The sequence below is a fragment of the Mchenga conophoros genome, linkage group LG8 (assembly GCF_057382185.1).
Source record: "Mchenga conophoros isolate Kocher_MC1m ecotype Shallow Benthic linkage group LG8, M_conophoros_male_GT1.1, whole genome shotgun sequence".
NCBI classification, from domain to species: domain Eukaryota; kingdom Metazoa; phylum Chordata; class Actinopteri; order Cichliformes; family Cichlidae; genus Mchenga; species Mchenga conophoros.
Genome location: NC_140533.1, coordinates 9,592,685 through 9,616,159, shown reverse-complemented (window position 1 = coordinate 9,616,159; position 23,475 = coordinate 9,592,685). Strand labels below are relative to the sequence as shown.

The following is a 23,475-nucleotide window of genomic DNA, read 5'->3' as shown; positions in this document are numbered from 1 at the left end:
TAGCTTGCCCTGCAAATCCAATTATGTTCTTAGTTTCCCCGGTCTAAAAATAGTAGAAAATAAGGGAAAACGCAGAGGGCCACGTCATTAGATGCGAGCACAGGGGAAATTTGTGCTATGGGTTCTTTTTCTTGTGATGAGGAGATGACTGGGGTGTCACGAGCTGCCAGACGGGAGCGCCGGGATGAGGGAGAGGTGGGTGGAACGGCAGCAAGGGATGAATAAGAGGAGGAAGGATTAGGTTCAGAGAAAGGAACTTAAGAAGAATCTCTCCAGATACTGGATGAAATAAGGTAGGCTCCATAATGCGTGGAATGCAGATTTTATCGTTTATAGCCTGAGCAGCGCTCATCCGACAAAGTGTAAAAGTGTGTGTTTGCGTACAGTCACACAGTTTGTCACCAAAAGTCAGCATGTTTTGTACTTTATCCTTTGTGTCAGCTGCTATAGCTACTCACTTTTTATTCTAGAACAGTGCTGGTAAGTTTGCAGAACAGGGAGCGGTTGAGGAAGGCAGAAAACACCCATTTCAATCCCACACACAGTGAGTGAGATACAGCTTATTAATAAGAAAAACAGGAGTATTTTACTGAGCCGCCTTCATTTTTATCTGTTTGTGTGTAAGTGACACAGAGTAACTGAAGTCATTCATCATGTGCTCTGTGTGAAGAGAAAGACTGTGACTTTTGTCATTTATGTCAGCAATGCAGTGACTTACTTTCTCTGCAGGAGTTTTTATTTGGAGCTGTGATTTTTAAATCAACTGATGTACTTTGCCTTATTTGTGTCAACGAATGTGTCTGCATGCCAATAAAACATCTTTAAAAAAGAGGGCTTTTCATTGAAGGCATTTTCAGTGTTGGGTAAAACTACTTTGAAAGTATAGGTTTGATTGATGCATCTGAAAGCAACTTGAGGTTAGTATCTTGCCCGAGAATATTTGGCATGCAAACCCACAACCCTCTGATTAGTGCTCTACCTCCTCAGCCACAGCCACCCCAATGGAGTAAGCTAGTTTGGTTAAGTAAATCTTTGAAGAAATAAACAGAAAAACCGACATTATTTAAAGAAATAAACACGTTAGTTCTACATATATCTGAAAAAGTGCACCATTCACTGCAGAAAGCAAGAATTTCAGTTATGTCATGTATACACTTGAGGACCGACAGCTTGATCCCCAATCACGCCTATACATGATCACTAAGCAACACCCACCCTTGACTTCCAAAAGGTCAAGTGTGAGGCAGTGGCTGCCTGAAAAATACTTTACCTGGGCATGGCTTCGCAGTGGTCAGCAGGGAGAGAACAGCATGCTAAAAAAAAAAGTGCTTAATTTGCAGTAAAGAAGCAATGTACAATAAAAGTCCTGCATCATTTATTTCCTTTTACAGCCCAAACTTATTGGAATCGTGTCTGCAAAGGGCCTTAAGAGCTGCCTAGATGATCGTTTGAAACTCAGCATTGCCTTATCTCGAGAATAGGGATGGAAAATGACAGTGGCGATGAACAATAAACCGTGTTCAGCTCTGAATTTTTTTGACATGACTTGCAGGAAAAATGAAAGGCATTTTCGTTGCATTCCATTAAGCTTCTTCAGTTCTCCAGTTGTTACTGGTATTGTGCACGGTGGATGACTGGGATACCGCCCTGGCTTTAATAGACATGTTGTAAGAAAGGGCCACACTAATTGTTTCCACACAGACGCTTGACCCTAGGTCATCTTGAATTAAATCAAAGCACACGTAACCTGATTAACAGAGCTTGGGTTACTTGGCAATCGATCTTGTCTGCTTTCTGTCACTGTTTTAATGCTGTTCATGTGTCAGGAAGGTCATGGAATAAACTGTATGCCAAACTTTAGTTCTGTCCAGCCAAAGAACCTGCCACCAGCACAACCTAAAAATAAACTGAATGAATAAATATAGTAAATTAAAGACACCAGCGTGAAAACAATATATAAAGCCTCGACAACTTTCCATGCCTCCGCTTTTATTCCTTTATTATACTGCAGTGGCAACAAAGCAGGAAACCTTATAAGTTATTAATGTTGTGTAAATGTCTTAGGTTGTTAATCTGGTTACATTACAGCTTGTTATATTCCCTGTACTATAATGAAATAGTAACTTAGTTTTCTCCTTCGTCTTGTTATTTGCTACAAAGTTTGTTGACAGGTTTGTTGTTGCTGATGATGATAAGTTTTTTGTAAAAAAAAAAAAATTGTGTATAATCAGTTTTGTGCTTTCCCTTAAATTCTGTCATATACATATGGCGTACTGTTACAATAGCCAAAGTTTCAAATAATGACGTTACAGAATGTACAAGTAATCCCTGTAAGCCATAAACTCAGGCTTCAGACAGCACTAAAGGTTCAAGTTCAGACAGTTTTTTTCTGCTCTGGAGTCTGTGTGATGTCAGTGAGAGATGCTGAGAGCCCCACCCTCCTGACAGGCAGCCAATCAGAAGAAGATGGCCTTTTAGGATGGGCGGTCTTAAAGTGAGAGGAGATAAAAAGACTGAGGGGCTACAGTAATACCCAGCATAAGATGCATTTTTTTCCAACGGTGAGTCATGCAGGGCTGTTCTGATCGAGTCCAAGAACAAAAGCTTTGCCTTTTTTCTGGCTATTAACCGAAAGAAAGCCTTTCTAGCACTTCTTCTAGTAATGCCAATTTTTTCCTTTAAGAAATCCCACTTACTCAAAATGTATTTTATATGATTTTCTAACATTTAGGAACTTTAAAGCCAATGTTAAAGTAAATATAAGCAGGTAAAAATCAAGGATTATTGCATTTTAATGTGTTCAGTTGTGACCCATCCTGCATATCTTCCTGAACTGTATTAAGTATGTATTGTTTAAAATACATATATTAAATTTATAGGATTGGAAATTGATAATAGTGATGAGCAATAAGCCGTGTTTCATGTTCCTGCTCAGTACACCGGATGTTTTCACTTACTGGAAGCTTCTCAAGGTAATTTAGCACTTCAGAAATCCTTTAACCTACGCACATAAGTGCTTTAAATGTGCTGATCACCACGCTTAGCTCAGCAGGCTCTTAGTTAGCACTGATAAAGAAACTGATTCAAAAATACACTTACAACATCTAACGTTTTCTGTTTCCTTATCTTTCATTTAATCTTCAGATGTGCATATCAGTATGATTTGTTAAGAAAATACGCTAAGCACTTGTCACAAGAGCTTTCATTTAAATATAATTCTAATGACACAAAAAAGGAAAAATCAACTTTCAGAAAGCTTCTATGGCATTTGATTGAGTATTTCATCTAAAATGAGTCTATTTCACAAAATGTAGTGTAGATGAACATCTGAACTTTTACGTTGTAACATAAGGAAACAAAGAGCCTTATTCTCTTGCAATAAAATAAAAATTTGGTAATGGGGTGCTTTGGGTTTGTCTCTTTTGCTTGAGTATCCCAGAAGTATGGGTACGTTTGTGACCCTGGCAGAGGTTTTGGAGGCCCGGGGCTCACCGCTGGATGAGGATGAGGTCTGGTGTCTGCTTCTTGCCACCACTGATGCCTTACTCGAAATCTCCAAAAAAGGTAACTTTCCTTCATCACCTTCCCAAATTCACAACTGTTTAAGGACAGGGCTTGATTTAAAACATAGACTGTACAATAAAGATGGATATAGCCACTGTACTCATTAGTGTATGAGGTCCCATTTTGAAACCTTTCACGTTTGCCATGGTGTTTTCGATGTGAAACGGTCGATGTAGATGATTACAAAGTAACCAGGGGACAACTCATAGTCATAGACTAACTATTTGTCAGTTAGGAGGTAAGGCAGCTGTATGCATCCTACTTTTTCTTTCTTTTGATGCTAAGGGAGCTCATAATGTACAAAATGAAAATCATGTTGTAATTATTAGGACCTGAAACTAGCAACCAAGACTGTAAATGCTTCCATACATGAAAGTTTATTGATGTTTTAAACTGAGGGCCCTTTCCCCATGAGCCCAAAGAAGTCACCTTCTCGTTGACCCCCTTTTCAGATCTGAAAGTTACATTTAGTATCTCTGATATTCTTTCTCTAGTCCAAAAGTAATGTTCAATAACAAACACACTGTGGCTGAAAGCATGATCTTATTCAAAGAAATCTCTTTTTATCAAATCTCTCGAGCTGGTGACAAGCTTGTGGTGTGCTCTCCGTTTAGGTTCAGGCAACATGAGCAGCGTGCTGAGCCCAGGCTCAGTGCTGCTCTCAGCCAACGGGAGTCTGGCCTTCAAAAGCTGTGCTCGAAATGAAGACGTGGCCTCCTTCACAGCCCCTGAAGTCCAGCAGGGTCACACCGCCTCCTCGAGGACTGCAGTCGAAAAGGTGTGTTGTTGTTGCTTTGAGGTCTTTTATATTGCAGTGCGTGCTTGTTCCAAAAAACAGATGTTCCACAAGCACAGCTGTGGCCAATTTGCTAAATATGCAGCTGACTAAATTTGGAAAATCTTGCACTGACCAAAAGAAAAACCATAATTGGAAATCATGCATGATACCTTGTAGGATTAAAAAAAATAATCTCTAAATTGTAGATAACAATGAAATCTCAGGTTAACTTATTTAGTAGTCACGTATTTGGTGTGTATCTACTCTTCAGATGGTTGTATACTCACTGGGGATGACTCTTTATTGGTGTGTTGACTATCACCTACCTCACAACCAGGTACTCCTCCTCTTATATCTTCCCGTAATCTCATTCTTCTTTATTCTTAGCACTTGCGTGCCATTCATTTTGCTTTTCTTCTGTATTTTTCTCCACAGCCAGTCCAAATAAGTGCTGAGCTGGAAGGTTTGCTACTGAGCATGTGCGAGGACATGATGTTGAGAAGGACGGACCTGCTAACGGTGCTGGAAACCTGTGAGCTACACCACAAGGCTTCAATGCTTCCTCCTGCAGAGCGTCTTATTAGGCAGCTGGTGGAGGATGTTTACAGAAACTCGGTGAGTAGTGGTTAAGTGTTTAGGTTGAAGCTCCGCCGGTTAGCTGAGATCATGTCTGGTTTTGATTTTTGTGATAACTCTGTTTCCTTGAGTTTGACAATGATTTCTTTACAGGCTGATCACGTCTCTATGGCTGATAATGGATCCCAGCTAACAGACCGCAGTCAAGTGGTCCGGGACAGATTACACAGTAAGAAAGTGCTTCTAATTGTCAAATGTAATGTTTCTGAAAAGTCTTATTAGCTTAAAGCATTAGAAAAACAATAGCACTTTCATGTCTGTATATTAAATGTAAAGCTGCTGCAATCAGCAGGTATAGTTCATTAGTGCTCATTAGTGAAAGTGTAGATCTAGTTGAGGTCCACCTAATAGGGGGAAAGCAGGTCTTTCATCAGTTATCACTTTGTCTGAAGAGGAAAAAAAGAGTTTAATGTTGATTGTCAAAGGTCTGGTCAAAGTACACTACCTAACAATGCTTTACAATAGCATGAGATTGATGTCAGTCCTAACTATAGTGCTGATTGGTGCTGAACCAATACTCCTCTAGTGGCACTGATAGGACAGGTACTCTTCAGATGAGTCATGCTTTATGGTCTGTCCCACTTTTCTCTAACATTTTCCGTGGTACACGAAGGCTGTGTCCCAATTCAGGGTCTGCACGCTTGAAGTACGCATTTTAAGTGCGATTACGTCACCGCCACGCGACGACGGCTGTCCCAATTCGAAGTGTACTTCAAATGCATACTCCAAATGCGCCGTTGATTTCCCCAAATATCAAGCATGGTCCGGTTCACGCTTCGTGGTCCCATATATCCCACAATTCATAGCGTGGCGGTGGGTGTGGATAATTTTGCTGCAAAATATTGCAGGAGGGAGCGGCCGAAGAGTGAACTGTTAAAAGTAAGTACTGAATAGGATGTCACTTATTTATGTGCAAATGTTTAATAACATTAAAACATTGCTGTTGGCCACATGTCGGCAAAGTTATGTAACATTAGTGACTTTCAGTGTTAACTTGGTTTTAAAGCCTCTACAAATATATATATCATAATAATCGGACAATACATATAATATTGTCCATATTATATTTACATTACCACAGTGAGATGATTTTAGTCTCATGACCAACATTAGCTAATTGTTATTTACTAACTAATCTTGAAATGACTGTTCAGTACAGGAATGAAGCCCAACAATCATGTTTTACAGTCACGTGGTCTCAGCCTCAGATACTCAACTAATCAAAGTGATGTCATGACAAAAATGAATGACCAACAAAACATTTTTTCTCCTTCATTTCTGTCACACAAAGCTGTATGAAACATTTCTTGCGGTTAGTATCATGGTTGCTAGGCAACCTGAACAGCGCGACGAAGGGTAGACCGTCCCATTTCACAAGCCTCTCATTTCCGCACTTCTTGTACTTATAGTACTCGTGCAGACCCTGAATTGGGACACAGCCTAAGAGTTTTGTCATTTCTCACTGATTTGTGTCATTCTACGTTCTTTCAGCTTGCTAGCTGTCAAGTGCCAGCGTCCCAATTTTGACTCCTGACTGTGTGCACTGCTCTGCTTGCTGAGTTAACTTATGCTAAATATTAAATTAAACAAAAGAGAGAAAGTTATGTTGTTCCTTCGGGGCCCCCTGAAGGAAATCCCCTTTCCTACTGTCCTAGAGACACATAACTGTGTTAAGTAACTCCCAAGCAACAGTATAAATTTACTTGAGTCATTTGTGTTATTTCAGCAGAATACTGTGGCTGGTTAACTCAATGGCTTTTCAGTAAATCAGTTTAGCATTTTAGAGTAAGTAAGGTTTATTTATATAGTGCTTTTTAAGAGCAGAATTCACAAAGTGCTTTACAGTACAGAAGTAAGTATACACCAAATTAAAATAGTATAAAGAGATAAAAATAAATAAGAGCAAGCCTGCACAGGTGGGTCACAAGTTTCTTGAGTAAAACACAGTCTAACCTTTACATAACCTCCATCCATGCATCCATTCTCTTCTGCTGGTCCTGGTGAGGATCGCGGGTGCAGTTTTTCACTGAAACAACACAAAGGACTCAACTGAAGAAAACCTAATTTGTTCAGTAAATCTAACTACATTATTCTTTAAAACCAACAAAAGTTGATATTTTTTTAAAGTATAGATAAAGTATAGATTTTGATATAAAATGTGTTCATTAATGAGCCACAGAAGTCTCATCATCCGTGGACAGAGCTTGTCCCTGCTTCCAGGCTAAGCTAATATGCTAAGCTAACTACATGTTAGACATCAGTGGTACAGTCTTTATCCTGCAAGAAAGCTAAGAAGCATATTTTAAAAATAATATTCAGCTTTTATGTGACATACATGTTTATTTTTCAGGGAGCTCTTTTAGTAACTCGACATGGTCGCTGAAGAAGAAGATGTCCGGAACATTCTCGGGGGTATCTTATTCAGCTAATGCCACAGGGTATGAAATGTGTTTTACACATCTTATAACAGCATTCTGCCACATTTTAAATCCTATTTTGTTTGCGTCACGGGTGGGCATGTTCAGTGAAATGTATTTGCTTAAATAAGGTGTGGTAAAATAACTAAAAAAGACATAGAAACCATACAGAGTTGTCAAATCCCAAAGGAGTGTTTAACAAAGCTAGTTCCATCAAAATGTTACTCCTGTGTGCACAAGCTATCATCTCATGAGTGACGGATCTCACCTGCCATCAGACTGAGAATGGAAATCTAATTTTCCCCAGGATTCCCTTGGGAGGCCGGCAAATAGAGAGGTACGGCAGCTGGCAGCAGCTGAACCGCAGCCCCGGTAGTCCTTATATGGATGGTAATCGAAATGCCAACTCAAGATCCCTCACACAGTTTGACTCCTCAATGAGTCTGAATGATAAGAAAGTAAAGGTGAGTGCATTTGTGACATTATATTATAGTATAGTATAATGTTTCCCAAAATAATTGTGATAATGTATGTAATTTGTGAATCATCTATATATTTAGTTATTACTACAACACATTGAGAAATATGGTCTTTTTAAATGGATTTCAGACTTAAACAGGTTTTGATTGTTAGATTGATCAGAATCAGAAACATAACTGACCTTAAAGAAGCACCCAAGATAAACAAGGTCCTTTCAAAGCTGACAGTGAAGGGTTCACCAGTCTGTGAAAGACAAAGTAGGCAAAATTCTCAACAATGAGAACATTTTTCAGTTTTAGCTATAATGTTTGTTTCTTTTGTTCACTGATTGCCAAGACTCAAGAAAACAGTCTTCAAAAGTAAAAAAATTAAAATAATATGGGATATTCTGTTAGCATAGGTTAGAGAAGGAACAAGGGTTACAGGGATAAGGATTTGGAGCAACATATGCCGCCATCCAGACTTTTTTCCCTTAACAAATTGAGTAGGACACCACTTCCTGTGTGTACCACAATCACACAGTAAAATTGTCAGTTTCACAACCCTCCAGTGGCGTATCTACAAGGTACCATAGTTCCCCCATGTCCCAGCTACTTTAATAAAGTTTAAATTTAATACATTTGTATTTATACTTGTATTTTGTATTTGTTGTGCCACTTTCTGCTTTTACGTTTTCATTACAAATGTCATGCTTTGTACCCTTTACCTTAAAGTGTACTTATTATTTTACAGCTGAATTACATTATTATAGATAAACCACAAAACCAAATACAAATAATAAGAATGATGAACACGTAGAACATTAAAGAGATATACAAGCAACAATGGATTAATACTTATGATCCAGTAATATGTATATGTTTCTGAAAAGTGCCATTCTATGTAATGAGTATTCTTACTTAAGGACACTATATTTTCCTCTCCATTTTCCTGTGTTGCAGGACATGGGTCCTGAGTTTATTAGAGTGCTGGATGAGCCGCTGGTTGTCTTGGAACTTCCTGGATCCATTGTGGTGAGTACAGTCCTGATATTTTAGGAGATTTTCTTTCAAGGACACACAATACTAGAATACTGCTAAATGTGTTTACTCAAGTACAGTTTTGATGTGCTTTCCTCAGTTGCATTGGTCTCTGGTTGAATGGAATATTAATCAGTTTAGTTTCAAAATATCCATTATAGAATTCTGAAGAGTAATATTTTGCAAAGTGAATATTTTGTCTATTCATCTAAAAAATTATATCTTTCATAATCTATTTTGTTCATCTACAACCAAAATTGACCCGTCAATCCTCTTAGATTAATTAGACAGATAAAAATCTGATATTCTCAAACTTCTATTTTTGCAGTCAAAGAAAGGGAAATCTCCTACCACTCAAAGAGAGCTGAGTGTTGTAATGCCGAATGGCCAGAGCATCCTTGTCAGGTGCGAGGTGAAATCCAGAGGAGGAGACGTCTTTGACATGATTGTGGCTCACTTCAACCTTGTGGAGCATTTCTACTTCGGCCTTGCTTACATTGATGGTAAACGTTTTTGTGTGGTGCTGGTATGCTGTAACTGATACGTTATCAAGTCACTAAAGTTTCTTTCTTTTCTCTCTTCTCTGGTCAGATAATGAGTTTTTCTTTGTGGACAACGACACCAAGATTTCTAAAGTTGCTCCAGATAGCTGGAAAAAAGTGCCTACTGCCACCTTTGTCCTTTTCTTCAGGGTCAAATTCTTCATCAACGACATTTCTCTTCTTTTGTATGTTGTTTTTCCCCCTGTTCGATTATTGCCAACAGCCCTAGTTTGAGGGAGAAACCTTTGAGTGTGTGTGATCTTCTCCATCAGGCACAAACAGACCCGACACCAGTATTACCTCCAGCTTAGGAGAGATCTTTTGGAGGACAGGCTGTCCTGTCATGAGGAGACTGCTCTGTACCTAGGAGGTCTGGCCATGCAGACGGAGTATGGAGACTCCATGCCTGAGGTTCTGTACCTGAAGCTAAACTATAGTTAGAATGTAGTTATATGCCGTCACTATAGTTAGTTAGTAACTCATATATAGATTGGATCAAGCTGGAATCCAGGTAGAGTGCTTCTATAGATCCTGCTTATCCATCATACCCTTAGTTTGGGGTGAATATTTTGATTATTATTGTTTAGCTTATGATCCTGATGATGTCATTATCCTTTAATTCTGTTCAGAAATTATTTGAATAGCATTAACATAAGTCTGTTATCTGGTGTTCTTTGCAGGTATATGGTAGGGGTTACTACCGCCCTGATGAGTATGTCTCCAAGAGCGTGTTGGAGAAATGTGCCTTGCCTTACATTCAGGGGGAGCTGTTGCGACTTCACACCAACAATGCTCAAATGCTCACCGACGAATCAGAACTTGAATTTCTCAAGGTATCAAACCTGTCTTTATTGTGACAATATTTAAATAATGATGCAGTGTGTTTTACTGTATCTTCATAGCTGTGACCACTGTTAGTCTCACAGAAATGGTGGTTACCGCTTTGTGTTTTCTTAGGTATGTCAACAATTGCCTGAGTACGGCGTTTCGTTCCACCGTGTGACACGAGAGAAAAAGCCTTCAGACGGAGAGATTATTCTTGGGGTTTGTGCCAAAGGTGTTATTGTCTATGAGGTGAAAGATGGCAGCAGATCCACTGCTCAGACTTTCTATTGGAGGGACACAGCAACCATCTCGTCTTATGTGAGTGAAGTAATGGTTTCGCCATTGGTTGGTAGTGACCATAAACTCTGTGTAAAGGATGGAGCTGTTGTTTGCTAAGCTATTCTTAAGTCTCAATAAGTTCTGGCTATCACCGTATTAGGTCTTTGAAACCATACTCTTTCATGGTAGCTGCTTGTCCATCACAAAGTTGTCCGGACCTTAAGCTCAACCTGTTGAGTTATCCTTCTGGATAGTAATGGAATTCAAAAAGTACTTTCATAATACTTCAAACTAGTTATTAAGACCGTAAACCTAGCGGGAAAATATTTACTGAGAGCATGAATCAAAGGAGCTTAGGGCCATTTGCCCATAGACTTCCACACAACCAGACATCTCTTTGCAGCCAGAGTAGTTGCCTTCTGCTGATTAGGAATGAGACTTGGAACCTTCCTCCATGTTTTATACAGTCTATGGGAGTGACACACAGTTTCCTTTCATGGTCTAGAAAATTTTCCTTCATTTTTCCGCAGAAGCATAAATTTGTAGTAGAGTGCCGGGGCAGCAAGAAGAAGCACACGTTCATCACGGAGAGGTCGAAGATAGCCAAATACCTTTGTAACCTTTGTTCAGCGCAACACAAGTTTAACAATGAGATGAACTCCCGTCAGCTAAGCCACAGCCTGGTGTCAGGTTAGTTATTTCAGTGTTACTCTGTCTCAGTGAAGAAATACACCAAGAAACTAACAAAAACACAACCATAAAGTCTACTCTGCTGTCCAAATACTAAAGATGACTTCTGCCTCTTTGTTCTCCAGAGGACAATATTGTGCAGTACGCAGCAGTGTGCCGTGCTCAGAGCAGCCAGCTTAAGTCTTTCTCATGTTCTGAGACCCCTCAGGATGACAGCGGTCTGACCACGCCTCAGAATGAGTCCATGACCAAGCTGTATGATGATGTCACAGCCAAGATCGAGGCCCGCATAAAACAGCAGCGCCTCAACGAGCAAAGGTACTTTGTTTTCCAGCGGTTTTTACAAGCATAACGCTGTTTCCCGCACTGAACATTCAATTTACAGATGAACCAAATCATTATGACCACTTAAGGAACACTGATCGTGTTGTAGCATCTAATATATACGGATATATTAGATGATAAGTGAACAGTTGGTTCTTGTAGGAAATGTGTTGGATGCAGCAGAAATGGGCAGGTGTTAAGAGCTGAGTAACTTTGACAAGAACCAACTGGTTGCTGCCAGCCACCTGGGTTGGATCATCTCTGAAACAGCAAGGCTTGTGGTGAGTACTTACAGGCAGCGACACCTAAGGCAGGGACAAACGTCCAACTGGAGAGAGCATGCTGGGGGATGTGCTGGAAGAATGCTGATCCAAGTCACGCCTTACAGGACTTAAAGGATCTGCTGCTGTCGTGTTGATGCCTAATGCTACAGAACTGCTTCAGAAACCCATGCTTTGGTTTGTGAGAGCTGCGCTGGTAGTGCAACGTGACTACCAACTAGTGGTGGTCGTAATGTTTTGGGTCATCAGCTTTTTATCTCATAACTGTAGCAACGACAGAGGAGCAATTGGCTTTTATGGCCCATACTTTCGTGAGAATGTCAGTGATTCTCCTGCAGTTATGTAATCCTTATCTAGATTATTATTTTTATAAAAGTGTACTAGACAGGTGAATAGAAGAGGAAAGATATTAAAGCTTTCATGAAGTTACCACGGGTAATTTTTTTGTGCTTTGTGTTTCTTATTTAATGCTTGCTCTAGCAGTCAGCGCAGCAGCAGTGTTATGCTCTCACCATCGTGCTCTCAGAGGAGTGGATCTGAAGCCCCTTGTGGTTCGCCAGCAGCCCAAGGTACACTATATAACCAAATACACTTTCAGCCACTTTAACCGACATATGACAGGTGGTTTACACCAAGTACTCTTATGATAGAGCAGCATCTTAAAAATGTTTAATTCTGGTTGGTTGCCTTGTGATTCAATGCTCCATCATCAAGTCATTGAAACACAGCTGCTTTTCCCACATGTTAACTCCACTGTTAAACTATATTTTTTTGTAGAAACTCCAACTAAACTAGGGACACCATCTGAGAGAGAAGTTATATGTGTTTCCTTAAAGAAAGACCCAAAGCTTGGCCTAGGTAAGCTAAATTCACTTTGTATATATAAAATGCTGTTTTCAAAACCAGCTGGACATAACTAATACATGTTAGATACAATCACTGTGCCATTTCTGCTACATATTAGTACTATTCTGTATAAATATGTGTGATGGTGTCACGGTCCGGGGCAGCGGCCGTGTGGAGAGCGGAAGGAGGACTCAAAACGCAGCACTTATTCAGGTGTGAGGGTGATTTATTGATAATATCCAATATAAAGTGGGGATGGTAAAACAGAACTAAGGATGAACTAACTGGGAGAAACTACACAAAGAAATAGCAAACCTGAGCATGAAGGGAGAACAGCAGGGAGAGCACGCAGGGGATTACACCAGGTATGAACACAGACGACGTGACGAGGAGCAGAGGAAATCACACACTATAAGTACACGAAGAGACACTGGGAAATCACACACAGGTGGGGGAAACAGCTGGACCTGATTAACCTGACGAGACAGGGGAACACTAACACCAGGGACCAACAGAGGGAGCACAAACCCAGAACCCAGTGTCTAAAATCCCAAACACAAACCATCCCAAAACAGCCATGAATAATAATGAAAGTAATAACAATAAAGAACATAAACATAAAGTCACTGAGTCATGGTCGCAGGACCATGACAGATGGTTCCTCTGGAATATGTTCAACCCAACAAACTCTCTGTTCATCTGGTTTATGTTTTTACAGGTATAGTAATAGTTGGCGAGGACACAGTAGGGCGTTATGATTTGGGCATCTTTGTAGCCTCTATTGTGCCTGGTGGACCTGCTGATAAAGATGGACGCATCAGAGCTGGTATGGACTCATGTGGATATTTTACTTAAAGTTAAGTAACACCACATAAAACACTTAGAAAGAAGGAAAACGGATTCCAATATATTATGCTGACTGTTTCATCCAGCATCGTCTTTTATTCTAAGAAAAATGATGCAGAGAATATGTAGCATGTAAGAAGAAAGGAGGACAAAGATGGCACTTGAGGTGTCTATGGGGTGTTTGAGGTCACATGTAGTCTGTACATGTACTGTCACTGGACACTAGCACCATTTAATTTCACCATGACCTTTGCCTACAGGTGGCCGTCTGATCTCTCTGAACCACATCAGCCTGGAAGGTGTTACCTTCAGCGAGGCAGCAGAGGTCATGCAAAACAGCCCAGAGGAGGTGCAGCTTATTATCTCACAGCCGAAAGGTGCTTTGTGTGCATGTGTGTATGGATGTATGTGTGTGTGTGGTTACTGTATGTGTGTAATAATACTTGAGTACTTGTGACCTTTGACCACTTTTATGTGTAATATTGAGGATTCAGCTGGTTTTTAATTTTTTCTACCTTTTAGCCTGCTAGCAACATTTCAGCTTTTTGTTGATTCCACCTTCCAGCCTCCATTGTCACTATAAAAAGCTTGAAACCGCAGTCTCCATTTTGACTTAATGCTGAGAGTGTTAATATGTGTTAGCATTTCATTCTTTCTGCTTTGCCTTACATTTAAAGTAAGCCACGATCGCCCCATAGCACTCTATGGGGCGATCGTGGCTATGGGGCGATCGTGGCTCAAGAGTTGGGAGTTCACCTTGTAATCGGAAGGTTGCCGGTTCGAGCCCCGGCTCGGACAGTCTCGGTCGTTGTGTCCTTGGGCAAGACACTTCACCCGTTGCCTACTGGTGGTGGTCAGAGGGCCCGGTGGCGCCAGTGTCCGGCAGCCTCGCCTCTGTCAGTGCGCCCCAGGGCGGCTGTGGCTACAATGTAGCTTGCCATCACCAGTGTGTGAATGGGTGGATGACTGGATATGTAAAGCGCTTTGGGGTCCTTAGGGACTAGTAAAAGCGCTATATAAATACAGGCCATTTACCATTTAAAAAAAAGAAACATAAAACAGGATTACGTAAATGGCTTGTATACTTTAAGATTTTAAGATTCAGATCAATGTAAATGAATAATTTTATTACATGTTCTTATTTAAAACCAGCAATATTTTTTCAAGCAGATTCTGTTTAACTTTGTTTAAAAAATAAGTATTTATAATGGGAAACTGCCCACTGTTGCTCTGTCCAAGAGTTTCAAGAAGATTTGATGACAGATTGCAAGACTAGCAAGTACCCAACAGACTTATTTTGTTACTAGTCAGGTTTCAGTTCATGTGCTAGCTTGTATAGACCTAGCTATCAAAAAGAGACTACAGAAGCACTCAATACAGGGGGCTCCGATTACCACTGGGATCACTGTTCACTCCCGACTTCTTCTCGAGCTCTTCTCTCAGCCTTCTTCCTGATTTTGCTATCGCTCAGTATAGCTACATTTACCACGACAGCCATCTTCCTCTGCTTGTCCACCACTAGCATGGCAGGTTGGTTAGCCATCACCGGTTTGTCTGTCTGTACCTGGAAGTCTCACAGGATCTTAGCTCGGTCATTCTTGACTACCCATTTTGACCTCGGGACTTCCAGGTCACACATGGCACACATGTTATGTGTACTATGCCAGTCACTTGGTATGGCGTTCCATGTATGCCCTACCTGCATCTTGCACCCTGCTGATATGTGCTGGATTGTCTTTAGGGCATGTGGGGCATTACACAGCCCACACCTGGGGTCTTGCCTGGTGTGGTAGATCTCAGCCTCCCCCTTCCTGTGCTGTAGGGCTGTGCGATATGACCAAAATCTCATATCCTGATATAAGATATCTATTGTCCCGATAATGATATAAATCACAAAAATTTTACATTTTCTGTAAATTCTGTGAATCTCGGGCAGCTCGACTTGCGTGAGGTGTTTCCAGCTGGGCGTCAATTCTGCTTAGCGTTTATTAAAGGGTTAGGGTCAGGGTCCGTTGATCGGCGGACAGAGGTGGTTTCTCACAGCTTAAGTACAGTTTTTTGTTTTACGGCGGTTTTTCCCGAAGTCACAAAAGTATGACATCACAACATTCTGACTGGTCACTTGCAATGCTGATCCTGGAACAACATTTACTATGTTAATCTGGGAACAACACCAACACGACGATATCAGATCGTGCGCCATTATTAGTGCTGCCATTTAGTTCCTGATGAAGGCTCTCATGGTCCTGTTGATCTTGTATAGTTAGGCATTCCAGCATCCATGTGTGGGGTATTGACTCATAGGCTTTCTTGTAGTCAATCCAGGCGGTGGTCTTACAGTCTTGAGCGACTGCTTGGTCTACCAGTAGCTGATGTTTTGCCCCTCTGGTATTCCTGCCAATTCCTTTCTGTGTCCCGCTCATTTATTGAACCATGTGCCTGTTCATCATAGCTGCTAAGATGCCTGACAGGAGCTTCTATGTGGTAATGAGGCCGATTATTGGCTGCTAGTTGGATGGGTCTGTTGTCTTCTGGAGGTCCTTGGAGATCAGGACTGTCCGGCCTCAACTTAGCCATTCCGGGTGTCTCTCATCTACAAGCAGCTGGTTCATTTGTGCTGCCAGATGCTCACGGAGTGCAGTCAGCCTTTTTCAGCCAGTAGGCATGAATTATATCAGGGCCTAGTGATGTAATTCTTCACACTGGGACCATTTCTTGGATATATGCCACTGTGATGGTCACTGGACCCTTTTCAGGAAGGTTGACATGGTCTGCTCTTTGGTCCAATAGCCACTGAGCATTGTTGTTATGGGTTGCGTCCTTCTCCCATATGCTCTCTAGCAACTAGCTAGCTTAGATAAATTTAAAAAACCCTACTTTTTTTAAACCCTTCTTTTTTCACTTATAGTAGGGTTTAAAAAGTTTTTGCACTACCACCATCTTTGCTGTTGCAAAATTATCCTGTACATTTTCATTTACAATTCTTTGAATACTGTTTCTCTTTCTTACAGTGTCGCTGCCATTATCCACAGTTCCCATCAGTCCCAGCAGTAATAATTGTCGTTCTCCTGGGTTGAGAAAATATATATCCCAGACAACACTAATGACAGATGGACGATCGAGAGATGATAGCCTCGATGAGATTGTGTCAGTCATGATGACGCCAAAGACCAGCAAGAAACTACACTTCCCCCCTGAAGTTCGAGTTCTCAGTACACAGGTAACATCCAAGCAGTTTAGGGATTTAAACTGTGATAATTCTGCACAATTAATTGCTAAATATCTCTTTAACAACCTTCTTTAAGCATACTTCAGGTGAGGTAAGGATGAAGCTTGAACTTTGTGTTGTTAATGTCTGTGTTATGTTCAGGATAGCTGTTCTCTGTCATCATCTATGAACTGCGTGAAGCCGGAAGAGATCAGCATGGAGCTCAGGAAGATATCAGGAAATCTGGGCATTAGCATATCTGTAAGTTTGTGACATGAATGAATATAGAATGAACAGATTGGGCAGGGTATTGCCCATTTTTAAGATGTGGACTACAAAGTGAGATTTTGAAAATAGCTTTTTTGGTATTAGCGTTCAATAGCCTGTACGCATCTAACTAACGTGTTAAGAAGAATAATTCGATTAAAAACATTAGGCTTGACAGTCATGGAGGACAATTAGTACAGCAGCTCATCTCCAGCAGTAGACTGCAGCCAATCTTATTAACATCTATGGTCTGACAGGATTAGAGAGAGTTACCTTTCTTGACCTGATCTGCACTGGAAAAGTAAGCAATACGACACTGTAAAGTACTTTGTAGTTGAAGCTCCTTAAATGTTCTTCAATAAAAACACGCAGAATGGACGATTTAGGAAAATAACTAGGATACAACCAGTTGACAGTCAGCTGAGTTGAGTTCTCCATTGCAAAGAGACTGACCCAGATTGACTGGAATATGCTGAGAATCTATCACAGAGGTTGCTCTCCTATTTTATTCAAAATAAACTTTTTAAGCAACTTTATTATCAGTATATCACAGTATAATTATCAATATACTTAATAAACTGATCCGTAAGGCCAGCAATGTTGTGGGGATGGAGCTGGACTCCCTCAAGGTGGTGTCGGAGAGGCGGATGCTGTCCAAGATAAAGACAATGTTGGATAACACCTCCCACCCACTCCATGACATGTTGGTCAGTCACAGGAGCTCGTTCAGTGAGAGACTGAGATTACCGAAAAGCACCACTGAACGACACAGGAAATCATTCCTGCCTGTGGCCATCTCCCTGTACAACGCATCCACTTAACACACTGTTTGCTGCTACAACTACACATGTTTCTTTTCCAAATATTTATTTATAAGTGACTTATGCATGTATGTATGTATATATATGTATATATTGTACTATTCTTAGTTAGCGTATTGTCTGTCTTGTCTTAATGTTGGTTTAAAATGGAGCACTGTAACAAAAAATAATTTCCCCCAGGGATCAATAAAGTATTCTGATTCTGATTCTGATTATATCTATGTTGTCATCAAGTTAAACTAAGGTCTTCTGTTAATGATGGTTTAGGGTGGCATCAACACTAACCTTCCTAATGGAGGAATCTACATCAAGAGCCTTGTTCCAGGAGGGGCTGCTGAGAGAGATGGACGTTTGCATATAGGTATTACACTCTTTTGTTCTTTGGCTCTCGGAAGAGGTGGACACATCTTTCTCCCTCTCCCTCTCTTATCTTCCCTGCTGCTGCTTCTATGTGTTTGTCTAGTCTCGTCTAACTCTAACCCTCAAAGAGTTTCCCAGTCTTGTTCTCTAAAACCTAAAGAATTATGGATTTGATCAACTGCTCCTGTAATGGAATTGACACCCTGCTAGGCTTGGGAGAGCCCGATTGTCCTGCGGAGACGTTTGCTGCCGGATACTCGATGGTCGGTTGCGTCGTGTGTCTGGCGACACTCTCGACGGAGGACAATGAACGACATCTACCAATTTGGAACCACGATAACAGAGTTCGAGCTGATTGGAGCTGGCTTATCGAAGAACAAGAAGCGGCTACAGCTGTTCAAAATCCTATGAGGCTGGCAGACATGATAGACGATAGCAGGGCTTTGAGTACTCAGACTGTGTTTTGAACGCAATATGGATAAGATCTTGGAGAAGAACAACGGGAATTGAGATAATTGGTGACCAGTGATGGACATTAGACCAACTGTAAAAATTGGATGCAGTTGTTCGCACTAAACCCAAACATTCATCAGCTTCACTCATGCGGCCCCCCTGGCGCCAGCTGAAGTCCTGCCAAGGTTGAAGCCGACTGGAACAACAAATTCTTCCCATGATAACAGGATTGTTGTCAGAACTCTTTGTCCCTCCTTCAAGGCCACCTGGGTCCACTGGAGACTGTTGACCTTCGCTTAACCGGGCGTGGTGACACTTTCTCTCAGCTGAACACGGGATACACACATGCACACACACGAAACATGTACACTGATACTGACACGCCCTCACTATCACCCTCCCTCCCCCGAATCCAACGCCTCCTGCTTACCTCCCATCCGATGTGGACAACGGATCAGCTGGAGGCGCAATCGAAGATTGCAGCGGTCCCAGATCAGCTGTACACACTGGAATACTCTCCTATGTTGCTTGTCTGTGTTTTATTGTGTTATGGTGTGTTGATATCTGTGCATTCCTGGATTATCCTTTTGTGTTACACATTTCGATGTTTTTTCCCCCTTGCTACCTAGCCTGACCTGTCTCCCCAATGTGATGTTTGTGTATTGTATGTACGGTCGGCAAGGTCTGTCATCTCGGTTGTGAGCAACTGCAACTGACAAATAAAGGCTATCTCATCTCTCATCTCTTACACTCTGTGTTAAATCAAGCAATGCTAAAACCTAATGGTTTAATCAAATAAATTTAAAAAAACCAACAACCCAAAAGCAAATAACACGGAGGCACAAAGGAGTCAAAACTACAATATCACACATTTGTAATTGTAAAAGGAAGAAGTGTTATAGTAAGAGTTAACTGTTTCTTAACTCTTTCATTTTCAGGTGACAGACTGTTGGAGATCGACGGCACTAACTTCCAGGGCTTCACCTACCAGCAGGCTGTGGAGTGCTTGAGTAAAACTGGGGAGGTAAATTCATGAAATGCGACTACAAGGGACCAAGGATTACCAGTGTCTGCATTTGATGGTGACTTATGATTTAGCCATACTAATGATGTGGATTTGTGGATGTCAATGTGAGAAACAACTACTGCATGATGAACTATCCAAAATTATAGAATCAGATTTGTGTGCTCAGACTCAGAAAAACTCCTGAAAATCATTTGCCTTCATATTAGATACAGTTTGTATCTTTATTGGATCTCAAGCGATCTAAAGTAAGGTCTAAAATAATCTCTCACTAAAGTGCCGGTGCTGCACTCTGTCTATTGCTGCTGTCCATGGTGCCAACTATAATACCCTGACAGTATAAAGATGGATTTAGTTCACTTCCATGATTCTGGATTTGAGTTCTACGTCCTGTGGTCATTGTGTCTCCAAAGACACTTAAAGATGAGATATGAGCGAGCACAGCGTCCAGACTGAGCCACATTAGTAGAAATCCAACATGAATTCCATTTCAGTCCAGCTGCAAATGGATTTATCCTGTCAGTTTTCGGTCTCATCTTTTTGCTTCATATCAAACTGAATTCTGTTCCACCGTGGCCATCCATTTACATTTTTCCTTTTGTTACTCTCATATCTCCTTCTCCCCCCCTTTTTTTTAACCAAATCCCAATCTTGTCCTGTCTTCTTCTATCATAGGTAGTGTCCTTGGTTGTGGAGAGGGAGTTGGTCAACCTACCCAGGGTCTCTCTTATTGCTGACACCAGCAGCACTGTATCCAATCCGAGCCTGAGTTCATCTACCAGCCAGCTAAGACTCAACAGCTCCTCATCTGTGAGCACTACTTTAAACACGATATCTGATCGGCCCAACGAGTACAGCTTTGTTACTGATGGTACGACACCTCAGCTCAGGTTTAGAAATTAATACATTAATACAAAATTAATACAAAATGCTTAATGGCAAGCACATCAATGAGATGTTTCATGTAGTTAGTCAGGAGGGATTTTGGACCACTATCTTTACAAAAACTGTTACACAAAAAGGTGTAGTGGGGAAAACAGGAGACATCACTCTGACTTGACTGAAGAGCAAACAATACAGATTCAGACTGGCCTATCACATAATCCTTCCAGAGAGGAAAAAAAGGAAAAAGGAATAGGTGAATAAGTGAACTTTTAGGAGTTGGTGTAACATATTCGTAAGCATTTAAGCAACATGAATTAACAGAGACGTTATTGAATGAAGGCATTTACTACACACTCTTCTATCTTCCTTCTTCTTCTTCTCCTTTGCCCTTCCAATGCTTCACCTTATCATTATCCCATTACCGGCCCTATCCTCGACCTCAAAGACAACACCAAGGAAGTGACTCTGATCAAGAATGAGAGTGGGCTGGGCTTCAGCTTCTTGATGTGTGAGCTGGACCCGCCCACCCGAGATTTTGGGAGCCTCGTCTGGATAAAGCAGCTTTTCCCGGGTCAGCCTGCTCAGCAGAGCGGCAGAATCCAGGAGGGAGATGTCCTGCTGGCCATCAATGGCCAGTCGCTCAAGGAGCTGTCCTATCCAGTATGTGGAGATGCTAAATTAAAGTAGGCAGTGCAAATGCAAATTCATCCTTGGGGCTGTAGATTTTGTGGTAGATGTTCATTGAGATTTACTTGAGAATCTTTTTGAGTAACTGGGTCATGATTACTGGAAAGAGACATCACTGCTGAGTTTTTCAAATGTACTTTTTTGGTGCTTTGAGCAGCACAAGGCAAGTACAATTTAGTTCTGTTATATTCAAGAGCGGGCTGACATTTTTACAGCTGATATCTACAAAAGTGGACAGCTCACACCAAAACAATCTGTAGGATAAACAGCACTGCAGGCAAGAGGGAAGATTTGTTAATTTGGTGTGAACCGTCCATTTAAGCTTAATCATCTGTGTTTGCTAATTTTGTTAGTGGGCTTTGATTTTCTTCCATTCAAATCAGATATAGCCTTACGATACGATGGATTTTATATGTATGAATGCTACTGAACTTGGTTTATATGCAGTATATACGATGATTAAAATCTCAAAAATATCTGCATGCATTTTTGTTTGTTATCAACTATTTATCCTGCAGAAGGTGCTAAAGCTTTTCAAAACTTCTCCACCTGAAGTTCAGCTGACCCTCTGTCGTCCTCCACCAGGTAAATACGCACTCTGACACACACGCACATACACGTTTCTACATGCACCGACTTCACCCACTTGTCTGCCTGTTTACCAGGGATTCTTCCTACAATTGATCAGTTCGCTGGCTCATGAGTGACCTCATCGTCTTGCTTCGCCAGCATCATCTGAAGCAACCGTGTGCTTTAGAACAAAGCAGGGAGTGGCGACGGAGACTGTAGGGAGAACGGCCGATAAAGCTGTTTTGATCAGTTGACAGGAACATTAAGCTGATCTCATAAATGGACTCCAACACTGTAGAAAGGTCAGGAATGTTCCACAGCGTCAGCTGATGTGACTTGACAGCAACACTGTGATAAAAAGCCTGTGGGAGTTTTGTCATATGTGATTACACGGTCACTTTTTATCACTGTCAGAAAGACACTGGAAAGTCTATTTAATGGTGTTTGATAGTCCACAGGGATAAACACTGCTCTTACATAACTAACATTGTAATTTGGCATAATGTTGCTAACACTAACATCTTACATAACGTGCCATGACATGAAGGAATGTAACTTTTATTAGATTAAGAGGCTGTGCTTCTAACTAATAATGAAAGTTTATCTTTGTTTTTCAAAGAAATAAAGACGGGATAGAAGAGCAGAGAGGCTGGAGACACAGTATGGCTATGTCTGCACAGAATATCTGATGTATAGGTGAGTGTCTGGATAATGAGAAATAATAATGTTATTGATGTAGATTGTGTTTTGGAATGGATAAGGCAGACTAACCTTTAAAAAGCCCCACACTCAACCCTATTAAAAGTTTTAGACTATGCTTAAAAGCTTGGTTGGTGCCAGAAAACCAACCAATTTAAATAAGAAGATCGACCAAAACCCTCCAAAACTGTACCAGAAGCTTGCTAGGGGCTATCACGCGTCATCATAATTCTCCTGCCAATACCCCACTGTGAGATCTATCAACTCCCACTGATCTTAAAGTGTTTGTTCATATCTTATCCACAAGGTGGAAGCATTGTGCTACATGTAACAACACTGTCTGTGCCTTGCACCAGAGATCACTAGTACTGAGTCTTGTGTTATGACTTAGTTCATAATGGTTATGGTTTGTTTTATTTTTCTCCACAGCAAACATTTTGGTGACATCAAAACAAGAAGATGACTGGAGCAAACCTCTTGAAGTAACATGTAACAAGTATCATTCAGAGGGACGTAACCGTCATCAGGCATTTCTGTGATCCACTAACTGCTTCTTTTTTTAATTTGAGTGAAATTTTGAGAAATGCAAACCTTCATTTTCTCACAAAAACAAAAGCCATTAAACTAAGTATGACCTGAATACGGATGATCTGCTCCCAAACACCCATTTAGTATATGAAAAAACTGGGCAGCACACACAAACACACACACTTCCCTGAGTGAGGAACCAGCAAAGGCCCCTCATAAATAAGGGTTCCTGTATTTTCAGTGAAACCCAGTAGTGCATCTGGATCCCATCAGAGCTTGTGTTCTCTTTGCAAATGATCCCAAATGTTTCTAATTATGCCAGTGGAATCGGCACGAGGATGTTTGAGCATGCATGCGTATGTTTCTGCGTGCGTGTAATCACCCTAGCGGACGTGTACGCCCATACACTGGCCTCTGTTTATTCATGAACTGAGTAACGGAGATGG

General features: G+C 41.0%; 1 protein-coding gene across 5 annotated transcripts; it reads left to right on the top strand.

Moving 5' to 3' along the window:
* The first annotated feature begins 76 nt into the window (after nucleotides 1–76).
* Nucleotides 77–22,104, top strand: frmpd2 (FERM and PDZ domain containing 2). Of its 5 annotated transcripts, none has more exons than XR_014893575.1 (27): nucleotides 77–3,564; nucleotides 4,179–4,342; nucleotides 4,614–4,679; nucleotides 4,778–4,957; nucleotides 5,072–5,147; nucleotides 7,329–7,416; nucleotides 7,703–7,859; nucleotides 8,817–8,888; nucleotides 9,223–9,397; nucleotides 9,486–9,621; nucleotides 9,709–9,847; nucleotides 10,117–10,269; nucleotides 10,394–10,579; nucleotides 11,071–11,230; nucleotides 11,356–11,548; nucleotides 12,316–12,404; nucleotides 12,613–12,693; nucleotides 13,400–13,507; nucleotides 13,788–13,904; nucleotides 16,539–16,747; nucleotides 16,898–16,996; nucleotides 18,091–18,184; nucleotides 19,575–19,660; nucleotides 20,336–20,531; nucleotides 20,991–21,228; nucleotides 21,751–21,817; nucleotides 21,898–22,104. XR_014893575.1 is itself a non-coding variant. In XM_085283921.1 (27 exons), exons 1-27 carry the CDS (start codon nucleotides 3,444–3,446, stop codon nucleotides 21,933–21,935), a joined length of 3,462 nt encoding a protein of 1,153 aa, XP_085140047.1. In that variant the 5' UTR covers nucleotides 77–3,443; the 3' UTR covers nucleotides 21,936–22,104. The 5 variants fall into 5 exon arrangements, 4 of the variants coding, with proteins under 4 accessions (XP_085140047.1, XP_085140048.1, XP_085140049.1 ...); XM_085283921.1 differs by having other exon boundaries at nucleotides 20,991–21,205; nucleotides 21,754–21,817; XM_085283920.1 differs by having other exon boundaries at nucleotides 78–3,564; nucleotides 20,991–21,205.
* Nucleotides 22,105–23,475: the final 1,371 nt, after the last annotated feature.